The sequence below is a fragment of the Pavona decussata genome, unplaced genomic scaffold, assembly GCF_977016875.1.
Source record: "Pavona decussata unplaced genomic scaffold, jaPavDecu1.1 SCAFFOLD_6, whole genome shotgun sequence".
Taxonomy (NCBI): Eukaryota; Metazoa; Cnidaria; class Anthozoa; order Scleractinia; family Agariciidae; genus Pavona; species Pavona decussata.
The window spans coordinates 7,395,303-7,412,563 of record NW_028145430.1 but is presented as its reverse complement, the minus strand read 5'-3'; the positions used below and the strand labels follow the sequence as shown (position 1 = coordinate 7,412,563).

Below are 17,261 nucleotides of genomic sequence, written 5' to 3'. Positions count from 1 at the left end.
GTATCAAAAAGCAAAATTTCAAGAAAATTCCGTCAAATGTTATTCTAACTTTAAAGCACGTACACAGCTGTATTGACACAACGTGATACACATCGGTAAGTATACTCAAAGTGATTGAGCACAAATTATTACGGTTGCCATTGAAAGCCTTTAGTTAGGCTCTTAGTGAATGTTACATGTTTTTCAAAGAAAGTCTTACCCGTTCAGTTCAGCAGAGATTAAAAAGAACAAACTTCAACAACAGTCACGCAAAGGCCGCCATTGCATACACTGGGGTCCAGACTGTCTCGGAGCTTAATGAAAAGCATCAGTCGTAATGACTGGAATCGTGGATGGACCACCTAGAAACTTGGATTCCAGAAAAACACCTTCTGGAGGGCGCAGCTGTGACGAAAAAATATAGCAATTTCCTTGCTAGGACTAATGCTGATAGGGGATTTTACGGGTTTATTTGGCACTATGGCAAAAACTGCAGAGTTAATTGTCTGATCCATAATTTATGCTAGGGTTACTCTGGCAATGGGTTCAAAAGTATATGGTACAGACATAATACTGTCAAAACAGAAATAATCTTGGCGTCAAATACTTGACAAACTGCACTGAAATTAATTTTACTTGTGTCCGCCACTACATACTGTAGGGGTATTCTACTTCCTTGGAAACAGGCCCAAAATCAGCCCAAGAAGACCACAAATAGCAATAAATACAACACAACAAGGAGTTAAGTAACTTTTTTTTATTCCAAATGTTTACGCGTTTCTAGCATTTTAATTATAATTATTTGCTTTATTCTCACGTAAACTCTTATATTTGAACAAGAAGTCTAATTAGAAGCTTATTTCGCTGCTCTCAGCATGCGCTTGCAATGCCTGTGATGTAACGAGCTTGATTATTATTGTGATTTATTCCGTCTGCTCTCAAAACAAAATTAATAATAAAAACGTCGTCCATTGAATACCTGTCCATTCAGAGACGCGACAACAAAACATTTAAACCTTGAATTACGAAAGTTTAAATTTGCCTTGAGATATATTGCTAATTCACGACAGAGACCACTCAGTGACATACTTTGCTGAAAGACCATCAAGTGTTTCACAATTATATTTGCTGTATTTCCATGCAAACGTGTATATTTGAAAAGTTCAATTAGATGCTTTAAAAAAGATCTCGGCATGCGCTTGCAGTGGCAGTGATGCAGCGAGCTTGATTACTATTGCGATAAATTCCCTCTGCTCTCAAAATAAATTAATAATGAAAATGTTGTCTTTCCAGTGACACAATAAAAGTTTAATTAAAACATTGAATTGTAATGTTAAGGGTTGCCTTGAAAATGCTAATTTACAACAGAAGCCACTCACATTTTCCTGTAAGATCATCAAGCGCTTCGCGCAGTTTAAGGTAGGATACTCTTGTTAATTAAGTTGTAGGATCTTTTTTAAATTACTTGTTTTATAAGTCTCAGTTTTTTGTTTGCTCGGTTTCTTTTCTTTTTTCTTTGTACTTTTTTTTTAATGCATCGGTTAATCACCAGAAACATCACTGTTTTTTCTTAAACTCTGACCGTGTTGCTGCGAAAGCAAAGAGAACGGGTTCTGAGAAATTTGTTGGAAAATGACCAAAATCCTTGCTATATAGGGGTTTGGGGCTTATAATTAATTGGTAACCTTCTGAGAAGTTGACAGAGCTAATAAGAGGAAAAGTGGACAGAACGGCGAAAGTTTTACTATTATGCCATCTGGCAGCATATAACAAGCTGTTAACAGAGACTTGCTGTTCTCGGCGTCTCCGTCGTCATTTTTGCGTGCAACTTTATGTCGCGTAATGACACCTGTTCGTTAGTTTGAGCTCATGGACTAAGATCTAGATATTTCTAAGGGATATTTCTCTATCGGGGTTCGGTTCCATGCATTTTACTGTAACTGCTTTATACAGGGGTTAGTTATACCGGCTGCCATTCTTTGTACTAAGAAGGGATAAAGGGCTGTATTCGTTAAATGCAAAGCTAGACATCTGATACCATCGCTATTCAATTTGTTTAATTACAAAAGAGAAGAAGCATGTGTCACTTTTACCAACTAAAGTTTTCTTCAAGTGCAGGCGAACCGAAGGGAGGTGGTGTTTGGAAAACTAATTAGGGCACGAGAACACGACAGCAGATGAATTACTATTTAAACAGGAACCATATAAGGAACGTTTGCAATTTAAGACTTCATGCTCGGAGGAATACAGCACAAAAAATGAAAGTCCTTGGTGAGCTGTACCCTTAAGATATTTTTAAAATGGAATATTCAGTCAGCACAATACGAGTTCGCCACGGTAGTTAACAGGTACGACTGAGAACCCGCAATGTCTCGAACTTCCTGTATTTATCCAATTAATTAACCACCCTGGGGCCCGTTTCTCGAAAGTCCGGGTAACTTACTGGGCCCAATAAGTGTTTCTTAATAGAAGTCAATTTCTGTTAGCTTTGAATACTAAATTTTAAAATCTTACAATTCTATGAAAACATTGGCCAAGTACCAAGTCTGTAATCACTGTGTAATCGGCGAAAAACATTTTAAAATATATTCATCGGGCTCGGTAAGTTACCGGGACCTTCGAGAAATGGGCCCATGGGCGCTTACTTAATTTTAGACCCATGAGGGTGGGACGCTTGTTTGAGGATGGGCGCTTATTATTTTCCCAACATTTTCAGTAAGAGAGAACATTTTTAGGGAATAAAAAAACAAGGGATAACAAGTTTATTTCGCTTCAACAAATGCGGCAACTTTTTTGTTTTAAATTTTGTGTAGTCTTACTGCAAAATTAAACGAATAATAATAATGATGTCCGATAGACTATCATTGGTTATTTTAAAACGAAAATGTCAATGAGCCATCGCTCCACAACACTTGCACAACTTCCCGTTCAAGGGAAATATTCTCGCTACTTAAGATAAAGTTTTTCAATATTAGGTGGTAATAAGACTTGATCATCAGTTTGAAAATAGGGCAAACTTGGTTTGAAAATTTTCCATGCAATAAAAACAAGTGTTTTGAGGGAGATCCTGCTAATTTTTGTCACGATGTATATATTAATTTTGATATTCTGGAGAACGAAAGGAATGAAAAATAACTGCTTCCATTTTTAGTTGCAATTGGCGGAGAATCCGTCCGACCCGGTTTAGTCGCCTACCTCATTTTCTCAATTTTCCCAACAAGTTTGGGCTTCTTTATAAATGCACGGCTGTCACCTTCTTATTCAGCCATGTTTTCTTCATTCATATGATAGCCAGATATGTTCGTGTTCTCTTTCAGTTGTTTGGTGACACGCGAAAACTCAAATCAAATGGGAATTCATGAGATGGGTCTTGCATTCTTTGTGCTTTACTTGATACTCCAGATTTCTACAAATGTGGCCTCAGGCCAGCAGTGCAAACCTCCCTAGGTTTCGGTGTTTGGTAAAGCTCTCAAGGGTCACACCTTTAAAAACGTAGCGATTACACAATCGTTTGAATGTCAAATGCTCTGTGAGAACGAGCGTAAGTGCCAGAGCTACAACTTCTTCGTTTCGGAAAAGATTTGCGAGCTGAATAACATGACAAAGGAGGCGAGACCTATGGATTATGTTGCAGACCAAACCAGATTTTACATGGGAATGTGGCACATTAAAGGTAAGATTAGCCCTTTATCTGAACACTCCTTAGCTTAAAACAAACGAAAAACGAAAAAACAAACCCCGACCAACGGAAAATACTGCTTAGAAGTCTTCGTTGCTTTCTTTCCCAAATTATGCAGGAATCTTTTTCAGTCAGGGATGTCTGGTAGGCTCAACCTTGCTAGACAGGCTCCAGATCAGGTTAAGGGTATGATATTACCGGATCCACTTAAAGACGTACACAGGTTGTAGTTCGCAAAGACTTTACCTTATGGGAGAACCCATCAGCGGATGTAAACTATATACTTGCCTACCAGTGATTCGGGAAATCAGTTAGCGACACGAGAGCCATGCGAGGCGAGGAAGTAGCTTCAGACAGCAGATCAAACTCAAGCTAAAGAGGAAGGGCTGGGCTTCAAATTGAGCCGGTTCAGAAATTCATATAACAGTTCCGCAGAAAATGTACAGGGAATGCAGAAGAAAAACAGCAATTTGTGGATTAGAGTGCAGTTTGGGGCATTTTTAAGACTGAATAAAGGAAGCACCCGATAAAAAAAAACTAGAAATTCTATGTCAGAAAGAATACAACGCATACGTACAAGATACAAGGCGAAGAATAAATAAGTCATAGTAAGATCAGAAACGAGAATAGGTAACGGCTTGATGAATGATCTAATGGACGATTTTCCGAATGAAATAGGTCAGGGTAACAAGGAGGCTTTATATGATATCACCAACTGCACAACTGCAAAGATGATCCCCATGCACATCTCAGAAGATGACATAAAGAACATTTTGTAGGAATTCTAAACAGGGGTACTCCAGTGAATCTAAAATATTTTCCCCGAAACCATAGTTGACGAACCAATTAATGAAAAACAAGTAGCACACAGAATCAAGACGCTCAAAATTGGGATGTTAGGAGGCATCGATAACACGGCTCCGGAACTCCTTCTGGTAGACGTACAAAGTTTAGTTCAAAAGCTGCAAGAAATCATCAGAACATTACCCTAAGGAAGATTTGGGAATGTCAACTCAAAAAAGCATAAATTAATAAAAATTATTAGAAACAAAGAAGAAGCTAATTGCAGGCAAATGGCAAAAAGGATGCCCAGATCCCCAAGGGAGGGGATGACGACGGGGATGCCACAATTGAGAGATCTGGTGCCAATTTCCCTCACTTTGCAGCTAGTAGCTGAATCGCGAAGGAACCAGAGAGGTGAGATCGGAGCATATGGAATGCGTTTCTGGCTGCCACCGCAGGTCATGTATGATCTCACCCGACCCAAACCAAAGTTAGCACAAGTCAGATAGACCATGACACCGGGAACCCCGCACCCTACTCTTTTGGAACATTGGCGAGGAATAACAATCCTGATAGTTGAAAGCACCGGTCTCGAGAAGATACTTAATTATCAGGGGATGAATGGACGAGTAAATAGGAAGCAAGACGAGAGTAAAGAAGGATTTCGGGAAGGGAGAAACTCCACCTCGCATGAATGGTAGGCTTCACACAGTTTTCTTTATCTTACTATGCAAGAGGATGGTCAAGATGTTTATACCTCCCCCGATCCTATCGAGGCAGAAAATGTGTCGTAAGCGATGGTGGCCAAACAATATCTTGGTTCAAGTTACAACGGCTGTGAAACCAGCTACAGCTGCAAACTAGCTATTGAACAGAGTCAACTTGATTCTGTTGTTATACTGCTTTGTTACTCATTCTCGAGTGTAGCTTGCATACCTTTCTCTGCATATCTCTACAAGCTACGCTCTATTGTAACTCACTGTTCTTTCGGAATAGTCGACTTCGCTAAGTTTTTGGGTGTCCTCGCCATCTGGGAACATGATCGGCTTGTTGATTTTGCAGTTCTCCTAAGAACTTGCCTTTTCGTGTTCTGATGCTTAGACCTATGATTATGCCTATCTTCTGATGCTTAGAGCCTGATACTAGTTTCCACAGAATCTGATCCGGCCCCGATCTGTTAAGTTGAGACGAAGGCTACATTGCCTGCAAACTCTTGTTCGTCTAAAAACTACATCGTCTTCTTCCTGATGCCAGCTTTGGCCGTGTTTATGTTTTCACATATGGTCCAGTTAATCTATGGATGTGACAAACGGAAGATAAATGAATGAGTTATCAATAATAAGCCATGCCCTTCTAGTATTGGTGCTTCAGAAAAATCATGAAAACTGATTTTGGCCACTCATTGTGTCAAACAATGAACTTACAATTAATTAGGAAAACATTTCTTAGAGAATCAATGCTGAAGTGAAGAAAAGAAGAAACAGATGACTGGGACGCGTAACACAGCTGTATCACTGCTCTCTCGTGGCAAGCTGATAGAAAAAAGGAAGGTAATTACTACACCCAAAACGACAAGACGGCGAACCGAACGTTCGTAGGGAAAGAAAGGATCCGTCAGTGGGCTGAGACTGAATCGTGGTAAAAAGTCTGACAACAGCTGGTTCACACACAAAAAATGTATTTAAAGGTTCAAAATTTAAAACTACGACAACTGTTTCAATGGTTCACACCAGGTGAAAGTTTTAGGGTAAGGTATACTCAGTTAAAGATGGAGTGTTGAGAAAATTAAACTCCTGCATAAACAATGGTAGAACTACTTTTCTTTTAACATTTCATAGAAAAACAACATTACTGAACATTTCTTGAGTTCCGCGTTTATTGAGTTAATGTTATTTCTTTTCAGAACTCAAATCATGCAAGGAGCTGCATGACGTATTCAAGTAAGTGTCATTATGTAAATTAACCACTACCCAGTGTCATAGTCCAAAGAATAAGGGATTATAATAGGCCATTTCCGAGTTGCTTTGAACCTCATTTTTAAAGTGAGGCTAAGTGTAAATTCTTTATTATGAAAATTAGTTTTCATCATTTGCATTCACTTATATGAAAAGCATTGCACTCAGCCTGGCTTTCATGATGAGGTTCACAGCAACTTGGAAATGGCCTATCAAGTGGGCCGTCAACGCATTCTTTGTAATATCTGTTTCTAAAAGATCGCTTCGATGTTTACAATATTTAACAGGTCGCGCGTGAGTCAGATTATTACCCTTAACTTGGAATCGAAACCAACTTCGGTTCTGTGTCTTATGGGCGATTTTGGGTGCGGAGCTGGAGGCTGGACGCCGGTCATGAAGATTGACGGTAATGAGGTATTAAATTGGTACTTTTTTTCAGTCTCGTTACCTCAATTCCTTCCTTGAAAGAACAACCCTTAGAGAGTAGTTTTTGGTTAAGGCATTGTAAGCTCTGACATAACGTAACGTTCGCAACATCACACCTAATCACATACAATCTCAGGCTACCAGAGCAACGAATACTTTTAATTCTTCTTTTGCTTTTTCCCCAAGTGTATTAAGGCTTGACCTGCCTAATAATTTTACATATTTTTATTTGAAGGGGAAGCATTTGTCCAATATCCGTAAAACGTCTTAAAAGTGGTAAACAGTTTGTTATTGATATACTAATTAATAGTCCAAAATTCGTTGTATCACAGTGTGGTCACGTGACCTGGAATCGTCTTATAACGGTTACAATCTTAAAAGTGAGGTTCAGAAAGCTACATTATATCAATCTTGTTTGTTGCTTATTAGATGACTCCTTTCAAGGCCTTTATCATTCCGCCTTTTAATCGGTGTCGACATGTTTGCAGTAACTGTCAATCAAGGAAATAGGTTACGTGACTTGATAAATGTCCAAATATCTTCAAAAGGTGATCGAGGAGTATCACATTAAAAGGCGGAATTATGTTCCGCATTTTCAGAAACAAGTTATGTGACGTCATCAAGCAAAGAATGTCAAATGACACCTAGGATGACTTCCGTTTGATTAAAGAAGTCAAACAGATTATTGAATGAATTTCCTTTTGTCGCGCAAGTTCTTTTATCAAAAGAGAATCTAGGATTCTTAAAATCTTTGTTGAGGGTCTTTACCTTGAGCCGGCAAATAAAAGTCATCATTAATGTTTGTCTTTCCTCTCTTTAGAATACCTTTCACTACAATTCCAATCTCTGAAGCAACAAAGTCGACTTCAACCTTGCCGGAGGGAAGGCTGGGTTTGACTCTCAAGAGACAAAATTACCGACCTACTGGAACACACCTTTCTCCAAGATCTGCCTCGGTATGAAGGTCGGCCAGAATATCAGGTTCGTTGTCACCACTAAGCAGGCAAACTCTTTACATTCACTGATCGCTAACGGGCAATACCGCAGCACATCACTTGGTCGTGAGATGTGGAAGACGCTAATTGGATCTGAGACCAACTGTAACTTGAGGAGCCGCGTAGAGGTGTTAAAACTTATTAGGTTGAGTGACGGTTGCTATGATCGAATTCCTGTTCGAAAGCAGCAATCTATCAACAGTATAGCAAAGAATCTTTTTCAGTCGCGTGTAATGTCTGGATCGAGCTTGCCGCAAAGCAATGAAGTTTTTGTGACTAGAAAGCTTGGCTTCTGTGGAAACGCACAGTTAACTGGAAACGAAAACGCCTATGATCTGTCCAAAAGCCTGACTACACATCGACTGTCGGAAACGGAAAAATGACAATTTTTGCTAAAAGTTTTCGTTTTCCCGCCAATCTAATTGGCGTGCTAAATGGTCCTAAATCGACGAACCATAACATGAATGGTTTGTTCGCTCATGGTCTCTACGATGCAAATTTAGAGTTTATTTTTCGGCAAGCTAATTTTCTACATCATTTTCCAATAATTGAATGAAAAATAAAGTCAAGCGTCATCCTCCAGTGGTCCGCAAAGGTAAGTGCGATTTTTATGTTTACGTTATATATTTGATCAGCACTCGCGAATTCGTGATTTGGGAAAAAGTGTAACGGCGTCGATCACCAGCTTCCATTTCCCACGTGTGTAGGAACTCTTACAATCAGAGTCAATACAAAATATATTTTTAAAATGCCTTTTATGATGATACTGTTGCGGTACCGTGTTACTGTACATGTTAGTATTTCAGACGGTAAGACCAAAATAGATGATAGATACTGGCAATCAATGTTCACCACGCTGAGTGCGACAAAAGTGTCCAAAAATACCGGTTAAATATTTACGGTTTTATTGTGTAAAGGTAAAAGACATAGTTAGGTCACAGTTGTTCTCTCGGGTGTGTCGCCTGAGAACAATAAGCAATCGGGTGCGTCGCCTTTGCTTCGTGAGCTAACTCCGATAATAATATTAGAAATTTCTTCACAGAGAGATTTTGAACTCGGCCGTTCTTATCTCGGGTGAGTCGCCTGATAAGGACGAGCAATCGGGTGTGTCGCCTTTGCTTTGCCGTGTTTAATACTCGCTGCACATCGACGATAAATTTATTTTTCTTCGGGTTTTGAATTTTCCAGAAGTTTTGACCGGAAATATTCGACTGCACGCAGTGAGTGAATGTTGATTGCTGTAAACTTTTTACAACGCACTGGAGCTCGTATTGCACCGAAAATGTGGTTTTAAACTGTCAACAGCACTCCCGTAAACAATAGGCCTCCTGTAGTGATCGAGGAAAAATTTGGATGGCAAAATCGGTTGCTAAGGCGTGCGGCTCGCCATGAAGGAAGGCTTCAACGTAGTAGGTGGCGTAAATTCTCTTGCCAAGGCAAGAATTGGTATCCTTGCTAACGAACAAAACGACTGCTATTCCCCCGACTCTAGAATAGGGTTTGGTACTGCAGGCGACCCTGATGACTACAGCACATGTGGAAATGCGGCGAACCACGGTGGTGATAACGGCAACAGGAATATAAAGGGCATGGGTTATATTCTGGTTATGTGAAAAGTAAATGACGAAGCTGAAAAACCAGGTCAATTTTCTAAACATACACACATTTTTTTAAAGCATTTTTTTATCTTAAATGTTGAGGATTTCTCTAGACCTTCGACTTCTTATATAAAGGTTCACGCTGACCTCAACCGTACTCAAGCTTCTCTGAATTGAAGCTTCTCTCATTGAATTTTAACACAAAAAAAAATACAAAAAGATAAATACTCAGGTGATTAATTATGATGACTTAGTGACGGTGCCTACTAAAACCGAGGTATTTTTGCCTAGTTTATGACTATGCGGGAAAAGTAGATCTCAGCAGGGGCTAGTGGAATCCAAAAAGAAAATTGGGTGTAACCATGCATTTTATAGAAATAATCAAGCAGAAATATAATTTTAAAAAGTGATAAATACAAAGCAATGTATGGCATTTTTTCCTATTTTGAAGCTCTATTATCTCTGAAAAATGCATGGTTACTCCCAATTTTCTTTCTGAATACCAACAGTATTTGCTAAGTTCTGCTGTCCTCGCATAGTTTTAAACCGCACAAAAATATCCCTATATAAGTAGAAACCACCCATACGAGACTTGAGTATCTCGAGATGCGCAGAACGTAAGCGCAGTGACAACAGTAGGCACCGTCCTTAACTAAAGATATAACAGAATTATGAAGTGGTACAATATGTTTTTACAATGTTTAAGAACACTACTCTGTAAAAATCAAGCAAAGTAGGAAATGAAAATTTTTGACCCTCACTCAAATCTGGCATGCAGAAAGATCTTCAGGGGGCATGTTCCAAAATGCCCTTTATTATTCAAAATGCCCTTCCGTTTGGAAGCACTGACAAGCATTGGAAGCACAGCAAGAGACACCGGGTAAGCTTTTTCAGACTTTATTTATCGTCAGTGGTATTCCGTGCTCTCATTTCATACTATTAATGAGCAGCTTTAGGTCCTTTAGGGGTCCCGAAGACAACATAGACCTCCATTTACGGTGATTTCTCCTTGAAATTGACGCTGTAATTCGCCATCGGCTGCCAACACTCGCTTTAGAAGAAAGGAAACTTAAAGTTTTACGGAATGTTGTATCAATGCAAGCAATTTACTGCATATTATGCACCAAAATTGGCCGCAAATCACCTTTTTCTGAAGTAGTATCAGCTCATCGCTCATGGGAACATAGGCCTTAGAAATTAGCGGCCAGCGGCGTGGATTAAATTGATATCCCCTTCATATTGTGATGACCTAAAGTCCATTTCTTGATTACTAAAACTCCCAGCAATTACATCTCTAGTCAGGAGATCACTGAAGAGATCACGCTTAACGTACAATATATTTATCAAAACCCTTTTCAGTGCTTTAGTTTTAGTGAGCACTGTCGTTAAGAAACCCGAGTTTCTGAGACCATCACGAGATGCAGGAACGCATGCGCAGTAGCAAAAGGAAACACCGTCCTTAATATCAAGTTTCAATCGATACAAGTGTTTTTTTAATTTTTGTATTACCCTATTTGTGTTATTTTGACGGAGAGCTAGTGAGATTTGGTGAAGGAAAGCATTTTACGTACAGTATTCGGTTTGTTCAAGGGTGTTTGCAATAGGCGTAGATTTTAATTAGATTTGTAGTGTTAGTATAAGGTAGCTAAACTGTTGTTGTAGTTTCTGTAAAGCCCAGGTTGAGTGATCCTTTTAAAATGTGTAAAGAAGCAGAAAAGCGTGTGCTATTCTTTGAGTCCAGCAACGAACTATGTATGTTGTCTTAGTGGAACAATTAACTCAGCCAAACCTTGAAAGGGTGTGGAAAAGCATAAAAGGCCTGTTAAATTTGAGCGTTTGATGACAGTATAGCAGGACCCTTATGCACGAACCATGGCGATTGATGTCGACAATACGTGAAATGGTTATGAGACGCTTGTCTGTTTCGGCGTCTTACAAATTATATGAAATAGAAGAAAGATCCTCCCAGTTAGCACGCAACAAAACATAACATAACATAACTTTATTATTTATATAGCGCAAAATACATGGGTATATGGTATAATGCGCTTTACATTACAATGGTTATAATACTACAATGTTACAGCTTTTAAATAGTTAATAAATGGATACTAAATAAAGAATATCACATATATATTTATATGCATGCAAAAGATCTGTGTTAAAATACTACAGGTCATAAGCTAAAGGCCAATTTAAAATAATGAGTTTTCAACAGTGCCATAAGCAGTTGCGAAAAGAAAGCCTGACAAAATTTTAGGCTTGAACGGGATTCGAGCCCATGACCACTGGCTCATTATATGTTTGATTGAAATCTCGAGGTGTGAGTTCACTGTTTTCAAATGGGTAATTCTGGCAAGCCTGTGTTTGCTTGTGCTTGCGTTTGCATTTGCGTTGTGGTAGTTCACACGTGTGTTTGTTTGCGCTTGCGCTAAAATTGTATCATGAAGATATCACAACAATCTGCTTTTATTTCTAATCTATACTCAAGTGGTGCACAAAGCAGCAGTAGCCAAGTTAAAAAAGTCAAAATAACACACTTCCTTTACATTAAATATTGCGGCGTACTATACACACAACGATAATTACTGGTGCAGTTTGCAAACGTAAACTTCTTCTTGACTAAGCTTTTATCTTTTGCAATCAATTACAGCAAACAGAAATATTTTGGCCTGATTATTGAGGTATTTTTTTTCTACGCACCAATCAAACGAACGCATAATTATCAGCGCCATTTCACCACACTTTTTATTACGTTACTTATAAAAGCATTACACTAAAATACTTATGCTTATCAGATTAACTCAAACCTTGTTACAAAAGCAACCAATGTACATTTTAGAGTTCAGGAAGTCAAGCCATGCATTAAATTTATATATACATAGCATTGTGATGCATTCAGAGACAGCAGCCATCTTGGATCGGTCATCTTGGTTTTGCCGATTTAATATCCAAAACCTCTGGAAACCATTCGAGTTTAAAAAAAAACATGACCGTGAAAATGCCGTTTCAATGGAGAAAAAATGGCACGTAAACAATTAAATGTCATACCAAACATTTTAGGAACTGTCACAAAATTTGTTGGTGTTTGGTTTTTTAAGGATTTGAAATTAGTGCGGCTTCTTTCTTGACTCCCAAATAGCCCACTTTGAAAATGAGTGATGGCCTGGGTCGAGAATAACTGCCTAAGCGATTGAGGGATAGTTTGGGGGAACGATGAATGCGATAGTAATAGCCAATGTCCCCCAAACCTTCCCACAATCGCTTGGACAGCTACTCTCGACCCAGGCTTCACTCTTTTTCAAAGTGGGCTCATGTTTGATCGTTTTTTAACCATTTCAACTGCAACCAACTCCCTTTACTGTGGACACCCTCGGGACCGCAAGTTTATGTCCTTAATAGCGGCAGACAGTCATAGCGGAAATTTATTTCAGTCAAACGTCTATAGTTTATTTTTGCCGGGGATTTAGCTGCTGTCCGTATTTTCGGGGTGTCCGTAATATCGAGGTGTCCGCAAGGCGAGAGTTGACTGAAGCTAATTTCTCTGACGCCCGATTTAGAAGAGACATGTGCAGCAACTGAGAATATATGCCTATCCTGACTGGCGTCCATTCACTCGCTATCGTATTTCGTATAACGTAAACTGATTTTAGGGGCATTCAACGAGGAAATTTTAAGAAAATACTGAAAACGTTGTCTTCTCTGTTCTAAGATCGCTTTGTGGCCTTTTTTAAAGGCATATTTGTGTAAAACTAATACCGTATGATCTGTTCGGACGCTATAGCTCAAAATTTTAGTTACAGAAAGTTTGTTAATAAGTGAACAGAATTCTATACCCCGAATTTGCTAGCTCTCCTTTTACCATTTTTAGCGAAATCAAAACGAAAATAATTAGTTTTCCAGTGCTGCTAGGTTTTTAGTTTCAACTTTACTAAAATCAAATATTTTAGGCGATTTAAAAAGCCTTCTGAAGAGATATTCACCAAACTGAATAGTTGAGTGCCCCTGTAATTTGTCTTTATTACCTCGTAACATCGCTACCTTGTTTCTGTCTAAAACTTTAGCAATTATAAATGGCTCTGTTACTGAAAAGGAAAAACAAAGCAAAACATGATGCAGCACTACAATCCTACTTCTGGGACTTTCCTTTTTATGCACAGCTTCTCCTTATCTTTTGATCTTTCGTTCATTCATTCTTCATCTTTTTTTTTCGCCCAACTTCAGGAGCACGGCATCTAGGGTTTCCTGCAGTTTTGAGCATTGGCTCTTAATATCCGAGGCTATCTTCTCCTCTAGGGCTGCAAGTTTAGATTCAAGACCAGATGTCACCTCCTGCATTTTTGAACATTGGCAGTCAATATCCTCCTTCGGGCACATCTGAAAGGAGCCAGTAAAATCGTCATTATGGTGTGAAGCGAAGCCAGGAAAAGAAGAGTTAAAACAGCTTTATTGTTTTCATTCTCTCCTAAACAAATGGACTTCTTTTCTCATCTACGTCAGAGCTACGAGGATTCAGAATACTACATCGTGTAAACGTAAACGTCTTGCCATGTTTTGATGTATCCATTCTAGGAACAACCATTTCTGTAGAGAACATGGCGCGGAAGGTCCGGACATCATTGATATGAAAGCATAACATTAGCATAACAGTGACATTGCCAGAAATGAAGGACATTTTGCTCTCGCATTTATTGGTCAGCCGGTGGATTGTGAGCAAACAAAATGGCGGCGATGACTTCGGGGAAACAAGTTCCCTACAATTTCCATTCTAATTGACGTTTCTTGTAATCAGCAAGGAGTCAGACATTTTAAATAAATGTAAAGTTACTTCTAAAAGCGCTTGAAAATTATTAATTTGCAAAGTTTCACAAGTGGTCAACCATAAAACTCCAACCCCAGTTTAATTTTCGCGGGAGAAAATAAATTTAACAAGGCATGGTCTGTAAAACGAGGAGACCTGGGGCTAGTTTATATACCGACAAACATTGCTGGAAAAGAAAAACAAATATGGCGGCTGTTCGAACATCTAACCTCGAAGAGGTTTTTCTCTTCCTTGTGCGTTCTGCAAAGATAGCCTTAGTTCACAGAATCAACGAAGAAAAAAAATATGTTATCTTCGAGGGCCTTGGGAACTTCCTGAATTACAAGAAATTACTCTTTATATGGAGAATTTTGTACATCAAACTTCCCTGAATTTAATGCGAGTCGGAGCTAGTTGACCACTTGAAGGGTTGTTCCTCAAAACGAAGATCATTTGGTGAGGATTACACCAATTTTGAGGCAAACTATAAGTAATCTATGGCTACTACTCAAGCTTCGAACGAACATCGTGGGAAGTAAGTAGACTTATGGCTTTTTTTTATGTCAGTAGTGTAGCTTAATCACTTTTGAACATGTCTCAAATCGGAGCTAGGGAATATTTTAACTCGTATTTGTTGTATTTTAGATTTTCGCCGAATGCCCATACACTTTTCTCACACGATTCCGCCGCCATTAATGAAGAAATGCGCACGCGCGTCCGCCATTTTAACCACAATTTCTGGCAATGACGTGCTAGAGCGCGACATTTGAAAGCGGACAGACTGCATTTTAAACGAAATGGCGTCAAAATGGGCGAACACCTAACTTTGATTGCCATTCTTAATGGCTCTTGGTTGAATTTAGGTTGCTTTTCAAGAGAAGATGCCTATCGTGGTATTTCTGAGATAACGAAAGGTGAACTTGATAAGACCAACGAAGTAATCGAAAACATTGTTTATACAATCGACCGTCAACATTTAAACTCTCATGGTGATCCGTTCAGCCTTTCGATCACATCTCTTGCAAGTAAGTTTGTATTTCCCTAATGTTCATACAGTTAAAATTAGAAGAACCGTCAATTTGCAAAATCTCTGACATATGCATTCTCAGATTCTCAATGATTTTGATTTCAACATCGGGATTTAGAACAATTTTAGAGTACTCTTCCTGTTACTGTCACTATCAGTATTTCAAATCATTTTTATCTGGAGACTTGTGCCATGCAGCCTGTTTGTGCAAAATGCTCATTAATGGAAGACGAATTGCCAAATAATTCCACCAGACACTTTTTCCCTCATGCCCCAAATCGACAAGACAAGGAACAGGATTGCAGGTTAGAAAAAGAGTGGTGAATTTTTCATTTGAGGCATACAACAATTTCGCAATTACCGTTCTTGTTGAATTAGAGCCTTAAGCAAAGGTAGGTACTGTGTAAGAGGTGCCTAGGCATGAGATTGATTAGTGAACCCGACGTGAATTATATTTTTGACGAATGCGAAATTCAAATGAGAGTGAAATGATATAAAATAAATGCACCAAGAGGTACCCCTTATTGATATTTTCCTTCCTTCCTCCCTTCTTTCCTTCCTTTCTTCCATCCATCCATCCATTCATTCATTCATTCATTCATTCATTCATTCATTCATTCATTCATTCATCCATCCATCCATCCATCCATCCATCCATCCATCCATCCATCCATCCATCCATCCATCCATCCATCCATCCATCCATTCATTCATTCATTCATTCATTCATTCATTCATTCATTCATTCATTCATTCATTCATTTAGTCAGTCCGGCCGTCAGTCAGTCATTTATCCATCCATTCCTTCATTCATTAGACTGTTCACAGTCACCCTATTTTCCCGTGGGATTGTCGAGACTGACACGCATCGATGGAGCTGTCGCCATCTTGATTTGTAAAAGCAAGCGCAATCTCGGGAGAGTGTCTGAACTACCGAAGGGAGCGGATCGGAGTGGGGGTTAGTTGAGTGGCGGAGGGGAGCAAAAAAATAGGGAGACTGTAACAGCTTCTCACTATCTAGCCCGTGTTCGCAAGGCCCGTTGTATCAGCAGCGGCAACGCCTCATAGGTCAATTAGACAAAAGTATTTCAGAAGCGTTGACAGTATGACTGAAGTATCTGACAAGATATCATTCATCGCCAGTTCTAAAAATGGCTACGGCCAGCCCGGAATGTTGTGAAGATCATGGGGAATGTTTTGATTTTAATCATTTGTCTCGTCAGCTTGGAGGTAATATATCAAACACGAGACAGTGTTTCATCACATATCAAACACCGAGAAGAGAGTTGAAAATACGACGCGTAGCGGAGTATTTTTAACGAGCTTCGAGGTTTTTGCTATATTGTGATGAAACATTGTGACAAGTGTTTGATATAACTTCTCAAACAAATTGATTTTGAAGGGAAAATTAAGGATGCGAAAAAGAGGAGTTTTTCATCAGATATCCAAACACATCACGGTGCATGATTTCCTATGTCTTTGTCTTTTGAATTATTAATGATTTTGAGAAGAATAGTTCTCAAACGTGAACAAAAAGAAGCCGTCTATCGTCTATTAGAGTGTTGGCATTGCATCCAGCTGGGTTTGGAAAGAGTTTGATTTATCAAAGCTTTGTCCTTGCTAAACAAAAGGAGTTCGATAGCCGCGAAACTTCGAGCTCGAGCAGGCCTTCGTGTTTGGTGGTTGTGATTTCTTTCGTCACAAGCGTTGTTGTCGTTGCACTTAAAAGCCGTCCTGATAACCTCGCACAAGGTGCTCGCGTTGCGAATTTTAAGTGCGCACTCCGGGAAAACACCTGAAGATTTCCCATCTTGTGGATCCACTTCATCTCTAAGATGTCCTTTCAAAAGCTCGGCTAGAGGAATGCTGGCAACTCCAGCTGGCAACTTCAGGTCATAAACAAATTTTCCGTAGAAGGTATACTTGTTTTTCTTCCCGAAATCGCCGACTGCTATTTTACAATAAATTTTACAAATATGGCATGTATCTGACACTTCTGGTTTTGCTGTGAGTTTCAC

General features: G+C 39.2%; 1 protein-coding gene and 1 pseudogene across 5 annotated transcripts in view; one reads left to right on the top strand and one right to left on the bottom strand.

Annotated features, from left to right (window-relative positions):
• Nucleotides 1-3,342: 3,342 nt before the first annotated feature.
• Nucleotides 3,343-9,430, top strand: LOC146489549 (uncharacterized; annotated as a pseudogene).
• Nucleotides 9,431-13,581: 4,151 nt separating this feature from the next.
• Nucleotides 13,582-17,261, bottom strand: part of LOC146489548 (transient-receptor-potential-like protein) — a 56,163-nt gene continuing 52,483 nt past the window's right edge. For all 5 annotated transcript variants that reach the window (XM_085109417.1, XM_085109427.1, XM_085109436.1 and 2 more), the window contains 2 exons: nucleotides 13,745-13,792; nucleotides 13,582-13,681 (listed from right to left, as the gene is read on the bottom strand). In XM_085109417.1, coding sequence (XP_084965543.1) covers nucleotides 13,613-13,681; nucleotides 13,745-13,792 — 117 coding nt within the window. In that variant the 3' untranslated portion in view covers nucleotides 13,582-13,612. The remainder of the gene's footprint in view (nucleotides 13,682-13,744; nucleotides 13,793-17,261) is intronic.